General features: G+C 38.0%; 2 protein-coding genes across 3 annotated transcripts in view; both read right to left on the bottom strand.

Annotated features, from left to right (window-relative positions):
• The window catches only part of CD3E (CD3 epsilon subunit of T-cell receptor complex), a 137,056-nt gene that overhangs the window by 72,714 nt on the left and 48,148 nt on the right, over positions 1-16,194 (bottom strand). The window lies entirely within an intron of this gene.
• The window catches only part of UBE4A (ubiquitination factor E4A), a 34,052-nt gene that overhangs the window by 6,593 nt on the left and 11,265 nt on the right, over positions 1-16,194 (bottom strand). For both annotated transcript variants that reach the window (XM_079105267.1, XM_079105268.1), the window contains 14 exons: positions 15,236-15,388; positions 14,580-14,739; positions 13,823-14,025; positions 13,434-13,625; positions 12,154-12,487; positions 11,017-11,137; positions 9,134-9,438; positions 7,341-7,473; positions 6,020-6,207; positions 4,061-4,161; positions 3,853-3,966; positions 2,120-2,294; positions 850-1,030; positions 292-439 (listed from right to left, as the gene is read on the bottom strand). In XM_079105267.1, the coding sequence (XP_078961393.1) occupies positions 292-439; positions 850-1,030; positions 2,120-2,294; positions 3,853-3,966; positions 4,061-4,161; positions 6,020-6,207; positions 7,341-7,473; positions 9,134-9,438; positions 11,017-11,137; positions 12,154-12,487; positions 13,434-13,625; positions 13,823-14,025; positions 14,580-14,739; positions 15,236-15,388 (2,508 nt within the window). The remainder of the gene's footprint in view (positions 1-291; positions 440-849; positions 1,031-2,119; positions 2,295-3,852; positions 3,967-4,060; positions 4,162-6,019; positions 6,208-7,340; positions 7,474-9,133; positions 9,439-11,016; positions 11,138-12,153; positions 12,488-13,433; positions 13,626-13,822; positions 14,026-14,579; positions 14,740-15,235; positions 15,389-16,194) is intronic.

Here is a 16,194-nt window from a genome sequence, read left to right as displayed (position 1 = left end):
GTACAACCCCAGCCCCTGTCAAAGTGATCTTTTTTGAATGTATGTGTGGTACTGGAGATTGAACAAGGGCCTCAAAGGATCTAGGCAAGTGCTCTACCATGAAGCCATGTCCCCAGTCCTTTTTATTTTATTTTGAGGTAGGGTCTCATTAAGTTCCAAAGCTGGCTTGGAATTTGGGATCTTCATGCCTCAGCCTCCCAATTAGCTGGTGTTACAGTTGTTTAGCCCCATGAGCTGTGACAACATGTTCTTTATTGAACATACGAGAAAACAAATTCTCCTCTTTCTTACCTTGATTCTCTCTGCCAAGTTACTAAAAGCCACAATCATATTCCCAGGCTTATTTATTTTCTTCAGGACTCGAACTGTCTGTGCAAAGAGAGTTGGGGAATAGGAACGTCCATCCTTGGGTACAGTGGCACAGAAATTCTCTTCATCCCTGGAAAGTCAGAATCAGAAAGAAACTGAGCATCAGAAGGTAGGTTGATGGGAAGATAGCAGATGGGTATGGAACAATTATTTTCATCACTTATCTTACAATGTACTTTTGACTTCTAATTTTCTAGGTAGGACATCTATCAAGTATCCCATGGCTGTAAAGGAATACTACTTTCCCAAACAATAGTACAACTAGTAAAGTTTATCTTAGCACAGATCAAGGCATAATGTTGAAAATCCTCAACGATGTCCCACAGATCATACAAAATGTCATTTAAAATTATAGAGGATTCCTTCATCAACCAACTAGAAGTGAATGTTTCTTTTCTACTTCCATGCAATAGCCAACCAGTCATTCTATTATCAAAACATCAGCATCCCTTCTGCTTTCCCAATTGCAATCTCAGGTACCCAAGATTTAAGTAGATAGTGCAGATATCTGATACAAGCTGCTGGGGTTTGAAGTCAAATTCGCTGAAGTCCTTGACTTTTAAGGCACCCATCTTGGGTCCAACCAGGTGCTGCAGGAAGTAGTTCAGCATGGAGATGATGCGCTCAGCCAGAAAAGGATGCACAAAGAGTGATTTGATCTCTGGAAAAAAAAGTCAGGGTTTCTGAAAACTCAATCCACTTAGTAATCTTTTACTTATGTCTTGTTTACTTGGAGATCTGTGGGGATTACCATTTTTTAAATTACATAAGTAATATATTTTCTCTACAGAAAGTAGTAGGTAAGAAAAATAAAAAACAAGCAAAAAGAAAAACAACAATAACAACAAAACTACCACCCAGAGACACTGTTATCATTTTGCTACATATCCTAGTTTATCTGTCCATATTTATACTGTAACATACAACATACGTTTTTAAAACAAAAAATGATTATATTGTATATATTCTGTAACCTTTTTCAATAACTACTTCAGAGGTATCTTATCATTTTAGTAAACATAGGTCCTTGTACAGTCCAATAGGGTACCAATTGGCCACATGTACTTTTATAATTTATTTATTTATTTATTTGTTTATTTTTAACTGTAGATGTGCTTGCTAGGCAAGTGCTCTACCATGGACCCACAACCCTGGCCCATACTTTTGCAATTTAAATCAATTAAAATAAAATTAAAAATTCAATTTATCAGTTGCACTAGCCAAGTTTCAAGTGTTCAACAGTCATATGTGGTTGATATGTGTAACACTGGAAAGTCCAGAATCATTTCCACCATCACAGTTTTCTAGAATAACAATGATTTATATAATTTTTAAAGGCTACATAGTGTTCCAGTTTGTGATTGCACCATGAGCTATTATATATTTTGCAGTACTGGGGATGGACATAGGGCTTTTTGTACATGCTAGGCAAGTCCTCTACTGCTGAGCTACATCTCCAGCCCTTTTCATTGTTTATTCTGAGGCAGGGTCTTGCTGAGTTGCCCAGGTTGGTTTCAAACTTGTGATCTTCCTGCCTCAATCTCCTGAATAGACTGGATTAGAGGGGTGTGCTACTATGCCCACCTAGCATTGATCTTCTTTTTGGAGCTTCCTTAGTGATCTGTTTCCCTCTCAAACATAGAGGATACTGTCCCAGAGTGCACATTCTTAGTTGCAGGTGAAGCAGATCTTGTTAACTCCATTTTTTTTTTTTTTTTTTTTTTGCAACAGCAAGCCTTTGTGTCCTTACCTGATGTTAGGAAGGCAAGGGTACCAATTGTTTCATTGGACATGATGTTATGAAAACGTGCCAGCTGCCCAAACATCTGCAGGCCAGCCTCTTTCTCTCGGCGGGCTTCTGGGGTCAGACTATCCCATTCACCTCGGTCCTTCTCAATCTGCTGAATCTTTATCTTGCTCAAATACTATAGAAACCAGAAGTGGGATACATTAGAGAAGAAAAGTGCAGTTGAAGGAACATGATGTTTAAGAGGTCTTATTTAAAATCCAGTCTTAGCTGGGAAAGCCAGAGACCGTACAAGACATATAAGCCTTTATTTGTCACAAGTTCTGAAGCCTAAAAAGAACTTCTGATAGATGGTGTGGTGGCACATATCTATAATTCCAGTGACTTGGGAGGCTAAGGCAGGAGGACTGCAAGTTTGAGGCCAGCCTCAGCAACTAAACAAGGCATTAGGCAACTTGGTGAGACTCTGTCTCAAAAAATAGAAAGGGGATGGGGATGTGGCTCAGTGGTAAAGTGCCTCTGGGTTTAGTCCCCAGTGCCAAAAAATATAAAAGGAAGAAAAAATGGCATAATACAAGAAACCCAGGTCCAAACACTAGGCTACAGTGAAGAAACAATAAATCCTTCCTGAAAGATGAAAAATGAAAAAAACACAAAAAACAAAAAACCCACAAACTAAAACCTATTTACTAAAAATGAAAGTTCTATCAAATATGCAAGATGTCTGGAAGGAGAACCACAATTATTTAAACTTCTACCTCTCATCATCCTTACTGTTTAAGCACAGAAGTTAAACTTACATAGTCTCATTGAAAATGCCATCAGCTTCATTCTTTGTGCTCTACTGCTCTTGCTTATTGGAGTCTGTTTATAATAGAACCTGTTCTCATTTTCTCAGAAGATCCATCTTAAATCTTAAGAGTATAGTTTTATGAAAAGAGCAAGAGATCAAACCTTTCTCATAAACCAAACACAAGGTACCCAGGGTCTGTTTATCAATTAGAGGAGCTTGTGACTGTCCCATAGGCTTTACCTGTCTCATTTTCCTTTAAGTTATTGTTGTAGCTTTCAGGGAAGGGAAGTTTTTGTGTCTGGGTATCCATGCTTTTACTGGAGTAATAAACAGTTTCATATAGATGGTTCGGGAAAAGATGCACTGCAGGAGCTGGGACACTCAGATGTATTTTACATTTCAAGAAACCCATGTTTCACAATATAGCCAAAGATTTAGGAGGCAAAACAAAAAACAAAAAATAAAAAACCCCCAAAACACAAACACAAACCAGAGACATTTTAAGTAGAGATGAAAAAAATCTGAATCTTTTAGAACAGAGGATTAAAAATCATTGTCTAGTGTACCACTGTTAATGATGTCTTTGGATGGAAAATGGTTGAAACTTACAACCAAAAACAAGAGCCTCTGATTTTTTTTTTTTTTCAGTGATGCTGGCCTGATGACTCTTGCTGGTATACCTTGGTTTGCCTTCATCATACCACCTTCTTAACTCTGCCAAAGTACCCATCCTAGCCCATGAAGTTTCAATGAACTTGATCTTTTCCGTGATGGAACAATAACCTAGAAAGCTCCATAATGGGAAGCTCATAAATTTTTGTTGTTCAAGACTAGATACTCAGGGCATAGGATTGTAGGATTGGCCTATCATGATTCGAAGATCAAAAATATGTATGATTTGGTGGCGCAGGAGTAGTTAAATTTTTTTTTTTTTTTTTTTTACCTGTATAGCTTCATCCAAAAGGAAGATGGCATCATTCATCAGCAGGTTAAGAAAGCGGAGGAAAAGAGGGGGATTCATTGCTTCTAAATTCTGAGAGGCATAGTCAGCCAAATCCTATAAGTTCCAGCCCAAGAGAAAACTGTGTCAGTAATGAATCATATCACTGGGACTCATCTGAAGCAACTGGTTTCACCAAAAATTCTCTCACCTTAATGCTCTCCCGATATGTATCTGTTGCCCACATGTATCTTAGGATGGGATACATGGGCCTGCGGTAATTAAACTTCTGTTCAAATTGATGGGGGTCTCCTGGAGTTAGGCAAGAGCAAGGAATCAGCATGGGTGGTCTGTTTGAGAGTGGTTAGGAGTTTATGCCTGTGTGCAGTCACTTTCTTCTATTTTGAATGTGTCAAGGCTACTGGCAAAATCTTCCATGGGAGTTTCAAAAGGACTAGAGTTGGAACAAGTGTTTGCTCATTTGCTTACCAACAACAACAACAAAAAAAACAACAGGAAACAGATGTAAAAGATATCTTACTCAGCAAGGGTGAATAAAAGCCAAGGGAAACAGATCTTCTTCACCTCAATGTGGAGTGCACAAATGAGGTCTCTGGGGTGACTATGGTGTTGCTGAAAAGTCATGTGCAGAGTGGGACACTACATAATCCCCATATTCTTTCTAGACAATACCCCAATTGTGTACCAATTAGTGCTTGATTATACTGAAATATCAGGTCAGGAGCCTATACTGCTTTTGAAGTACCAAAGTCTAGATAATATAGTGAAGGGTGTAAGATTTGGAGTTCATTCATTTTGGCTCTGCTAAATGCAAGTCTCTTAACTTTTTTTTTTTTTTTTTTTTTATTTTTTTTGTTGTTGATGGACATTTTAATTTTTTAAATTTATTTACATGCAGTGCTAAGAATTGAACCCAGTGCCTTAAACATGCTAGGCAAGTGCTCTACCACTGAGCCACAACCCCAGCCCTAAGTTTCTTAACATTAACTCCACTTACTCTGGGAAAAAAAAAAAAAAAAAGAAATCATACTATATGACAACTCTTTGGTTATACGGTCACATAATGAGATAACCACAATGATTTATTGTTCAGTTCCTTACGTATGATAGAGATTTACATGTACTATTTCACTGAATCATTGCTTTGACCCATTTTCTATCTGAGGAAACTAAGACCCAGAGGTGAACAAGTAAAAGCCAGAAACCAAACACAGAAAGGTTGTTGAGCATGGTGACATATGCCTGTAATATCAGCAACTTGGGAGGCTGAGGCAGGAGGATTGCAAATTCAATGTCAACCTCAGTAACTCAGCAAGACTTTTAGCAACTTGGTGACACCATGTCTCAAAATAAAAAGTAAACAAAGGACTGGGATATAGCTCAGTGGTAAAGAGCCTCTGGATTCAATTTTCAATATCAAAATATCAACAAAACACCACAAAATCTCAGACACACAGAAAAGAAAATATGGAAAGGTAGGCAGTAAAATATTAACAGTCCCTTTAAATGTTAGTTGTATGAATCATTGTATAGTAGGACATTCCCTTGAAAGGGGTCTTATACAATTGTTTAACATATTTTGCCTACTAGTTGAAAGAGGATACTGTTGAATCAAACACAGAGGTTCAGGGATTGAGAGAAAAGGAATGCTGTTTGTTGGTATTCTTAATCTAACAATTAGATTGTTAGGTTAGATGGTACGGTTAAAATAAAGAAATCTCTCAACCATTACAGTCTCATTATATACTATTTTACCATTCTGAGGCACAGAAAAATACAGTCAGGTTTTAATCAGACAGCCTAATGGGAGTATGATATGACTAGCAATATATGCTTGAAAAGAGTATATAGGCTTTTTTATTTTTGGTGAGATGGCCCTGGTTCTGTCACTTATTAGTTACATGATATGGACAAATAATGTATTCTTTTTGTCATTCATGTCCTCATGTGAAAAATAGGGATAATAAAGTCAAATGGTAACACATTAATAGTGTAAAATAAAAAAAGCACTCAGCACCAAGCCTGGCACACAGAAGGTATTAAGTAAATGATGGCTTGACATTTCTCTGATGTTCAATAAATGATCAAGTTATGGAACTCCACGGGTATCAGTTCTGCAGTTCTGGATCTGGTTGCCTGACTGCTTTACCTGTAAACTCGATGTCCACAAAAACCTTGATTAGAGCTTCTGCAAGTTGGGGTGCATGTGGAAAGTTGCAGAACACACGCTTCCGGTGGAACACACTGGATACCAAGGGATTTGGGGTCTGATCCAGGTGAGGCATCACTGCTTCTAGTACCTCAGCTAGTTTAGCCCTTAAGTGAGGATTCTTCATTCTGCAAAACAGGGCAGAAGGCAAGATGAGTAGATAAACTTAACTCCCAAAATTATTACTCCGTTCTCTCCACAAGAGATACCAACACATGTTATACTATCATTATAGGAAAAAAAGAGATGCACTTCTGCAGTTTTAAATTTGTCAATATTGGGATGATGCAGGGTGTACCATTTAACTCTTGAGATGACTGCTTACCAAGTATGAGGATGAGTACTTAAGTTTCTATTTAATGCTTAGTCATTCAACTTTCTTCTCTGTAATAAGGCATTATTTAGTAAGTACAGTTTCATCTTGGATAAACTTGCCTTGCCAAGCCTTCTGAGGGTAAAGATTAGGTTATACTTATATTATCCACAATGCTATAATGGCTTATGACTAATTAGGTCTGCTCAGCTCAGGGAAGGGTTGGCTTCTACCTATTTCTCAGGGAATTTTGGGTCTTTCTCTTCATTATGAAGCAATGTGTACTTCTGTACACAGAATTTGTTTCCTTTGGCCTACATATCAGAAAATGAAGGAAGCAATCCTAGAAGCCATAGTATCTTCCTTTGGGAAAGAGGGCTGGAAGTTACAAGTGAGAATACTTGAGATAAGAAATAACATTAAGGGCTGGGGATATAGCTCAGTTGGTAGAGTGCTTGCCTTACAAGCACAAAGCCCTGGGTTCAATCCCCAGCACCACACACACACACACACACACACCAAAAAAAAAAAAAAAAAAAAAAAAAAAAAAACCAGAAATAACATTAACCTAAGTTTACTGCTAATCCAACTCTGAACAGCAAGTGCAAACTTTGTTACCATATAATTAGTAGAACATTAGCACCTGGCTGCCACTGGTAAGGTTTCTGGCAGTATGGTAATTATTTTAACCAGGGACTAGCAGTGGAATTCCCATCAGGTACCTTATATGCAGGTTCAAATTCTCTGTGGAAAAAATCCTTTGCTTATTGTGCCTCTCAACAGTGGGATTTTTGGCTACCCATAAGGATGCTCAGGTGATTCATTAATGTTAACATAACTTCTGAAGGCAACCCCTTATGATTCAGGCTTGTTTATTTCTTGATTTAGAAGTCTTCTGAATGTTTTGCAGCTCTAAACAGTGACAGAGCCAAGCTTTCAGCACTTCACCTTTCTATGCTCCCAGTGAAAATGGTGATAAAGTGAAGGACATGCTCCAGGGAATCTGCTGATGTCTCCAAGATGTCATCGGCAAAGCGGCGGAGAAAAATGAGGAAATCACCCAGGTTATCTGCGAAAAATTCTGAAAAAGACAATATTCACTGGAATTAGCCAAACATCTGTCTGCTGGAACTAAGCAACACCTCCTCTTAGTTCCTAATCTCTCCGTGTATCTTAATGGGAATTGTCACTTTCTGTCTCATGTTGTGGCTTTTTATGCACCTGTCTGACCTCACCTATCAGACTGTTCAATTCTTTAGGACAAAGCCCATCTCTATCTCTTTCGTGCTACATAATGAAGGGTTAAAAAAAGAATTCAAAGGTCTTATTGGTCTTAGGATCTTCTTCAAATGTATGTCAATTTTTATTTTATTTTTTTGCAGTGCTGGGGATTGAATCCAAGGCCTTGTGCTTGCAAGGCGAGCACTCTACCAACTGAGCTATCTCCCCAGCCCCAATTTTTATTTTTATCCAAGCAAATATATGAATAGTAATGACAAAGAATATTGCTAACACATTAGGTTAACCATAATTTAAACAATCCTTTAGGTGTCTGAAGAATTGCTCCTCAAGACTTTTACATTAGGTGACTATGGCAGCCAGCCTCTAGGATGATCCTCCAATGATCCTCATCTCCTGGTATTCATGCCCTTACACATTCCCTTCCTACATTCTTCTAGGGTAGAAGATACATACTGCAGTATACATTAGTGTTGGTATATCACTGCTCAGATTAGGTTATAAAAGCTTTTGGTGTTCACTGTGATCACTCACTCTGGGGGAAGCCAGCTGCCTCATCATTAGTGGTACTAAGGAGAGATGTGTGGGCCCTGGAGAACAGGCTGCTGGCCACAAGTGCAAGTAATTGAGGTCTGTCAACAACCACATGACTGGGCTTGTAAGTAGATCCTCTAGCCCTAGTTGGGTCGTCAGATTCCTATGGTGCTGATTGACAGCTTGGATACAATCTCAGGAGATACTCTTGAGCCAGAACCATGCAGCTTAGTGTGCCGGAATTCTTGTTCCATGGTAACTGAAATAATGTTTGTTGTTTTAAGCTGGTATGTTTTGGGGTAATTTGTTACACAGCAATATTTGATCAATACAGTGATCAAGAGCATTTAACCTGATTTGATGAATAATAGCTGCTGATCCTCTCAATGACATAAATACATACAATCTCCCTTCTGGATAGATATTTTTTTCTTTCTAAAAAAAGCACTCAGAGAATTAAAAGAGAAATTTGTAAGTTGAATGACAAAACATATTAATGACAGAAACTAACAGTTATGAGAATCCTGGCTTCATTTAATCTCTTTTTTTCCCTGGTACTGGGAACTGAACCCAAGGGTGCTTTACCACTGAGCTACATTCCCAGTTCTTCTTATCTTTTATTTTGAGACAGGGTCTCCCTAAGTTGCTGAGGCTGGCCTTGAACTTGCTATCCTCCTGTCTCAGCCTCCCATGTTGCTGGGATTACAGGCATATGTGTGGCACCAGGCTTGGCTTTGTTTAATCTTTTGAAGACTGTTTTCTGACATGCATAGCAATAGAGTCACAAGGCCAGAGAACATACTGTTAGTAACTTCATACTTTGATCAGTAGATATTTATAAGCTTGAGCTGGTTTCTCCAAACACAAATGATAACTAAGGAAGGTATCTTGAGGACTAAACTTCCAAAGTGACCCAGTTAAACTTAGATGGCTAAAAATAGGAAGTTCCCAAGGGAGAGCCTACTTACCTGGCACATAAGCCAAAGAGCTGTAGCCATCTGGCAAAGGAAAAGTTAGCTCTATTGGCTGTGAGCCCTCATTGCCTATGGCCAATTGAACCAGCAGAACAGCCATGGACACCTGCAAATTTAGGCAGTTTTGTAGCATCTGTGGCTCAGTCATGGCAGTCTTGGTTGAAAGATAGATGGTCATCAGTCGTTCAAACTGTTCACGGAGATTGTCAGCAGCAGGGCTAGAACTCTGCTGAGCGTCCCGCCAGGCAACCTGTAGCCGATGCAGATTTTGGTTGATTTTTACCATCTGATCATGCAACCTGCCCCCAAGAAAGCAGAAGAGACTAGGTCAGAAAGGCTCATAGGGAGACAGTCTAATATAGAGCATTCTAGAGAAGCAAATCCTCATTTATTTGTTCTAGCATTCCCTTTAAGGATGTATGGAGTTGCAGTCTGAATGACACAAAAGGCACTCACAAGTTACTGAGAGGACAGAGGCAAGGTGCAAAGCACTGGGAAAATGTTACCAAGTATTCAACACAACTGAAGCTAATTACAAATAGTTAGTAGCCTTCAGCTCAAGTGTACCTTCCAAAGAGCTGCAGCTTAGGTGAGCAGGGTATAAAGTGGGCTGTTATGTAAAATAATAATTATTAGGCAAAGTACAAGAAGCCCAACAGGATACACAACACAACAAAAGTGTTTTTACACAACAAAAGTACAACAATCATGCTTTGATGGGTTATGAGGATGGTCTTACAGTTAGTCTTCCGCTCTCTGATGTTTAAAATAAAATTAAACTGTTCTTCATGAACGTTCACCCAAATATTCTCTACTGAAAGGAAGACCTATAATTTAAAGCTATGGCTAACTGATTCTATGTGTACAATCCAAAATCATTTCTTTTGATTCTGTAGGTAATGTCTAGGGACAGTTAAGAAACTAGATGACATTCATTTTCGTGTCTGAATTTAGATGGTTAAATAGATTAAGCGCATGCTGAAATTCTATATATTGTCTTATTTAAAATGTCAATGGTTGGAGCTGGGATTGTGGTTCAGTGGTAGAATGCTTGCCTAGCATGTGTGAGGCACTGGGTTCGATTCTCGGCACCACATATAAACAAATGAATAAAATAAAGGTATATTAACATGTAGGGAATTAAAAAAAAAAGTCAATGGTGGACATAGAAAACTCTCTTATAAAATTTTATTTTTCGATAATTTGCTGATTTTGAAAAATGCCCTGTATTAATTTAAGTATCCAGAGAAGACATTAAAAATTGCTATTCATTATACCCCGTCCTATAGACAAGAACTATGACTGAGTTGCTACTTTCCCACCTAAGCTAAAAGGGGGAAAAAATTACAGAGTGGCATTAGGCTAGTCAGAACTAGATCCCTTTGGGAAATTATAAACTCCAGTTCTCAAACTTTCACACTTCTAGAATCTTCTTTATCTTAGATACATAGATGGTCTTACTGAAATCCCTTATTAACATCTTCTTAAATTTTGCCAATTTTGTTTCTTTGCTATAGAGTAGAACTTGAATTTTTCATCAGGAGTAGTAAGTAATGAAAACTCAAGAGTAGAAAATGAAACAGAAAATGAAAATAATTCCTAGATGACAACAGGAAGATAATGATTTAAAAATTTGCAAAATGTAGAGAAAAATAGCATATCCTTAATTTAAAAAAGTTATTAAAGATAAATTTAACTGGACAAAGCTGATTCATGTAAAAAAAATAAACTCATACAGTGCTCTTTTCCTGCTAGATTTTCTAATGCCAACCTTTAGAATAAGTCTCTTAAGACTCACTTTTCAACATTCTGGTTGTAGACACAACTAAATAGTTCATTCCCAAATAGTTCTTTTCCAGTGACAGTGAAAGAATTACCTGTGAAATCCCAAGTACAAAGTATACTCTGTCAGTGCAAGATTCTCTGTTACAAGGTTGTAGTTCTGGGGAAACTTTGGTTCCTGCACAGCTGGGATCAAACAGGTTTCTTTGTCCAAACCTCAAAGAAGTTAAAAGCAATGATAAATGGCTTGACACAGATATGAATCTTGGTCTCCAGTCTCCCCTTATTCTGGTTCAGTTTCCATACTACACCAGTGATAAATTCTTTAAAACAAATCCCATCATGTTACTTCCTTGTCTAAAAATATCTTTTTTTCTGTCTATGGAAAGAGTTAAATCTCTTGCTTAATCAATGAAATCATCAAAATACTGTAATTTTTCCAAGTGATAGGCAACAAACCAATTGTATTTATTTTTTTGCTGTTCTGTATTTAAGGTTATTTGCTTTTGGGCAGTATCATTTTTATAATCACAAGAATTATAAAGCTGGAAAGAAATACATAAAAATTAAGAAGTGATTTGTTCTGAATGGCAGAATCATGAGTCATTTATTTTCTTCTCTTCATTTCTCTGAATTGTTCAAATTTTCTCCAATCTGGCCCTAACCTTCTTTTTCCCCAGATCCATTTTCTCCACTTCCTACCACCCACTTCTCATCCCCCCTGCTCTAGACACATGGAATTTCTCATCATTCCTCAGTCATGACTTTCCACAGCTTTGTACTTCTATGCTTGCTATTCCCTTTGTTTAGACTCCCTTGCTCCTTTGCCTGGTAAAACCCAACTTGCCATTCAAGACGCAGCTATGAAGACCTCCAACTTCTGCAGAATTGATTACTCACTCTGTGCTTCCACAGCTTAGTTCTATGGCACATTATAATTATCTGCCTTTTTCTGGAGCCTCTGAGTTCAAAGAGGACAGCAGCTGTGTTTTAATCATTTTTATAAAGGATGAATGAATGAATAGTGAAGGCTGCCAAATCCAGAGAGGTCTCACTAAAGCACAACATTTAAAAGCTAAATTGTTGTTTTTAAAAATCTGCTTTTAAACAACAATAAATAGCTCTTCATTGCACCTCATCTTTTTTAAGAGCCACTTTATAAAAAAGGATAAGGGAGTGAATGCCTTAGAAAATTACACATACACAGTTCTGAGAAGGCTAGTTCCCCCTACCTCTCATGTGTACATTTTTAATTTTTCGTTCTTCATCATTCAACTCCTTCAGGGCACAGTAAGTAGGATTAAAGGTGAGGAGCCGAGAGGACCTGGGTTTGCAAAATGGCTGGCATAGCTTCAGGAGAGCGGCACCCAGATTCAGAAAGAAGGCATCCGAGGCATACATTTGGAAGAAGATTTCTGGCATCTGATTGGCCCAAATCTTGGTGCGGCCTGCATTGGCATGCAAACAGTTTCCCAGCCAGGACAAGATACAGTGTTTGGTTTCTGGAGAGAGCTGGAGTAAGTTCTTCAGCATCTGGTAGATCTTTTCATGGAACTGAGCCATGAACTGTTTAACCAGAAAACACAACCACAGAACATTCCAGTTTCACATTCTATTATTTTCTTACTCCCAAACCTTAGTAACAGGCTGTTTCTAAAAATATGTTAATCCTAATCTTTCCCCTTACTCTCCTTGTGCATTATCCTCTGGATTTAATTTTTAAAAATATGTTTCTGGGCCTTTAGGAGAAATTTTCTGATAAGTAGCCAAACTGCAGAGAGCATTACTTAGTTTCATAGCAGTATTTGCTAAACTTTTTCTGCAAAGCACTAGATTATAGTTTTGGCTTTGCTTGTCATATGGTCCTTGAGACTGTTATTCAACTTTACCATGGTAGCATGAAATCAAGCCATAAATAATACATATATAAATGGACGTGGCTGTGTCTAATAAAATTAAAAAAAAAAAAAAAAAAAAAAAAAAAGCAGGTGACAGGTTGGGTTTGCCCACTGCTACAGTTTGCCAACATTTGTTTGACAAAGCTGTGATGATTAAATGGCAAACCTAAACTATCCCCACTTCAACTATTAAAATGCCTCATGTTGGCCAGATCTCTACTATAATTTATGGTAAGAGGCCCAAACAGAAAGGGCATATGTCAAGGGAAAGAAACGGGTCATGGAGAAAGGGGGTTATAAGCTGAGGTTCAGTCAAAAGATTTTAGGAACTAAGTGGTAAGAAATAGTTTGGTGAGAAGAGCAAGGGCTGAGGGGAACGGCAGTGTTACCACATACGACAAGAGTCACAGCAGCTTATTTTTGTATTCTCCCTAAATGGTTTTACCTTCTGCTCTTAGTACATACTAAGAGGGCAATTTCTTTATATCATTATGGAAAAAGTCAACCATACCAATTTACATTCCCAAAGAGGCTCAAGCAACCTTATGTGTATGTGGTTCTTAAGGATACTAATCTAAGATCAGGGGGTAGGATATCCCAGGAAATAGTTCCACCTGATGGATGTTGGCCTCCTGTACTTTGATTTCCTGAGGACTGGACCGAGATGGATTCAGGAAGTAGCCATGATTTTCTACCACACCCGGAGTCTTTAATAAGCAGGAGATATTCAGAATTACTCCCAGCAAAGTCTTCTGGTACATCTGCCCATTGCTAGGGTCCTTGGGTTGAATGTACTCTACAAAAACCTGTAGGAGAAGATAAGTTCTATTGTCTGCATGGTAAGATAAAGAAATGAAGTGAGAGGGCCTCAAAGAGTTAAATCTATACAACAACCAATCCAATTTTATCTTATTCTATGAGTAATATTATAGAATCCTCAAGACAAGGAAGCATCAAGTAGTAAATCTCTAACACACGAATACATACCACCTTTCAGACCTACCTTTGCCATATCCTTTTGCTTAGTGAAATAGAGAAGAATATCTAGATATGCATACAACAGGATCTGACACAACTCCAGATCTTTTATTCGGCCCAATAAAATATCAAACACTGGAATCATGACTTCAGGAAATGTTCGAACTTCCTCATCTAGTATCAAGGCTTCAATGACCTCTTCTAGAAATTCAGTTACATCTTCAAAATCTAGCAGAACACATGAAAGAGAAAGGAGGCCATAGGAGTTTTTATATGCTTTACATGCTGGTGCTCTCTCTTCCTCTCCTTCTTGTTTGAGGTGCTGGGGACTAAACCCAGAGTTTTGTGCATGTACTCTACCACTGATTTATATACCTAGCCCCACACACTGACTCTTTTTCTTTTTCTGTTTTTTATACTATGGACTGAACCCAGGTACTTTACCACTGAGCTACATTCTCAGCCCACTTTATTTTTAATTCTGAGACAGGGTCTTGATAAGTTGCTGAGGCTGTCCCTGAACTTGTAATCCTCTTGCTTCAGCTACCCAAGTTGCTGAGATTACAGGCCTGTGCTACCACATCAGCTACACAATGGCTCTTTATTCTTCTGATACTCTTGGATAATTCTAATGTTATTTGACCCCAAAGATCAAAGTGTGAGCTTTCTTCCTTAATTTATACCAGAACCATAATGGCTCTGAGGCTTTCTAATGAAATTAGAGAAATTTTAAGTTTGGAAATTAAAACGCAGAAGGTCAAAGATCTTGCTTATGTACTCACGGGCTCCTTGGATGGCTTCCAACATCAAATCTACCAGTTGCTCATGGATGTTTTGGTCAACATATATCTCTGGGGTGAGGAGAACTGTTCGGGTATTGGACACCGTGAGGTTCCTGCACTGCACTGCAAAGGGTAGCAGGTTCTCTGGAACTTTGGTAATCTGCAAACATAATGAAGAGAAGAAAGAGTACAGCTTTAGGACCTGAAACAAGAGTAGATATAAACAGAATGAAAAACACACTGTGTCCCAAAACAACTGTTCTTTTGTGGATGTCTGCAAATTCATGACAGACTTGTTCTTTGGCTTAAAATCACCTACCTGTTAAAATTCCAATCTGGAAGTGTCAAGTGCCTATTCTAAAGCTTACACCTCACTGGAAATGAATTAATCAGATTTTTTTTTTTTTTTTTTTTTTTTTTAAGGGTGTGATATGTAAAGAAGTTTGTAGAGGGAATAGGAGGTATTGGTTAACTGGGGAGAGAGCCATAGAAAGGAGAATCAATTAGAAGACAAATTCATAGGGCCTCTCATAATCAGTTGTGGATATATTATAATGTATATAAATCGATATGAAAGACACTGAACCAACTCTGACTTATATGCTGAAGTCATAACCAAGAGGATAATATAGCAATGAATAGAATTATTCTTTTACCTCTTCCTTGGCTCTTTGGAAGCAGGAGTAAAGGTAACAAAAAATGTGCCTTTCTCCTGCATCTCTATCAGCAGACAAATTTAATGTTGTAGAAGAAGTCATGTTAATCAAGTGGTTTCCTGGATCTTGAAGTAATAAGCGAGCAAAGATGGCCTGTTAAGAAAAACAAACAAATTAAACAAGTTCAAAGTTAATCTCAGAACACAAAAAGGTAAAAAGTAATTTTGACAATAGGTTATTGAAAGAATCACAGATCAGGTTTAGAGTGAAGGGGGAAAAAGGACCCAGTATCTTACTACTTTAAAAAATGTTAGAAAATAATCATATATATAAAGTTATCCTAAATCAAGCCTCAAATGTTTGGCATAAAACCAGTGCAGAACAGGAAGTAAAGACCATTTGTTGAATGGTATTGGGAATCAGTGATTAAACCTATATGTGAAATCTATTATTCTATGTGATTTCTGGCTTCACTCAGAAGATACTTAAAATGTGTAAAGTTAAAGTGCAAGTTGTTAAATGTCTTCCCTATCAAGCTTTTATCTCTTTAATGTTAATCGGGTACTTAAAAGGTAAAATGCATTTGCTATGGTGTGGATCCTCCAAAGGTCTGTATGTTAAAGACTTGATATCCAGGTTGGTGCTGTTGAGAGATGGTGGAAGCTTTTAGGAGGTGGGGCCTAGTGGGAGGTCCTTAGATCATTGCCCTGCCCCCTGAATGGGACTGTCAGACCCTAGTCTCTTCCTCTTTAATCAAAGGTTCATGATAAAAGTAGTTATGCTCCCACCATGATATACTGTGGGAGCCAATGGATCATGGACAGGAATCTTCAAAACTGGGAGTTAAATAAACTTTCTCTTTATAAGTTACCTCTCTTTGGCATTACATCAGAGTGATGGAAAGCTAACAGAACTCTTGATTTTGCAAGGATACAAAGAAGAAAGAGGGCTGGGGATAT

This window comes from Sciurus vulgaris (genome assembly GCF_902686455.1).
Source record: "Sciurus vulgaris genome assembly, chromosome: 11".
Taxonomy (NCBI): Eukaryota; Metazoa; Chordata; class Mammalia; order Rodentia; family Sciuridae; genus Sciurus; species Sciurus vulgaris.
Note: the sequence above shows the minus strand (reverse complement) of the source record. Positions and strands in the feature narration are given on the sequence as shown.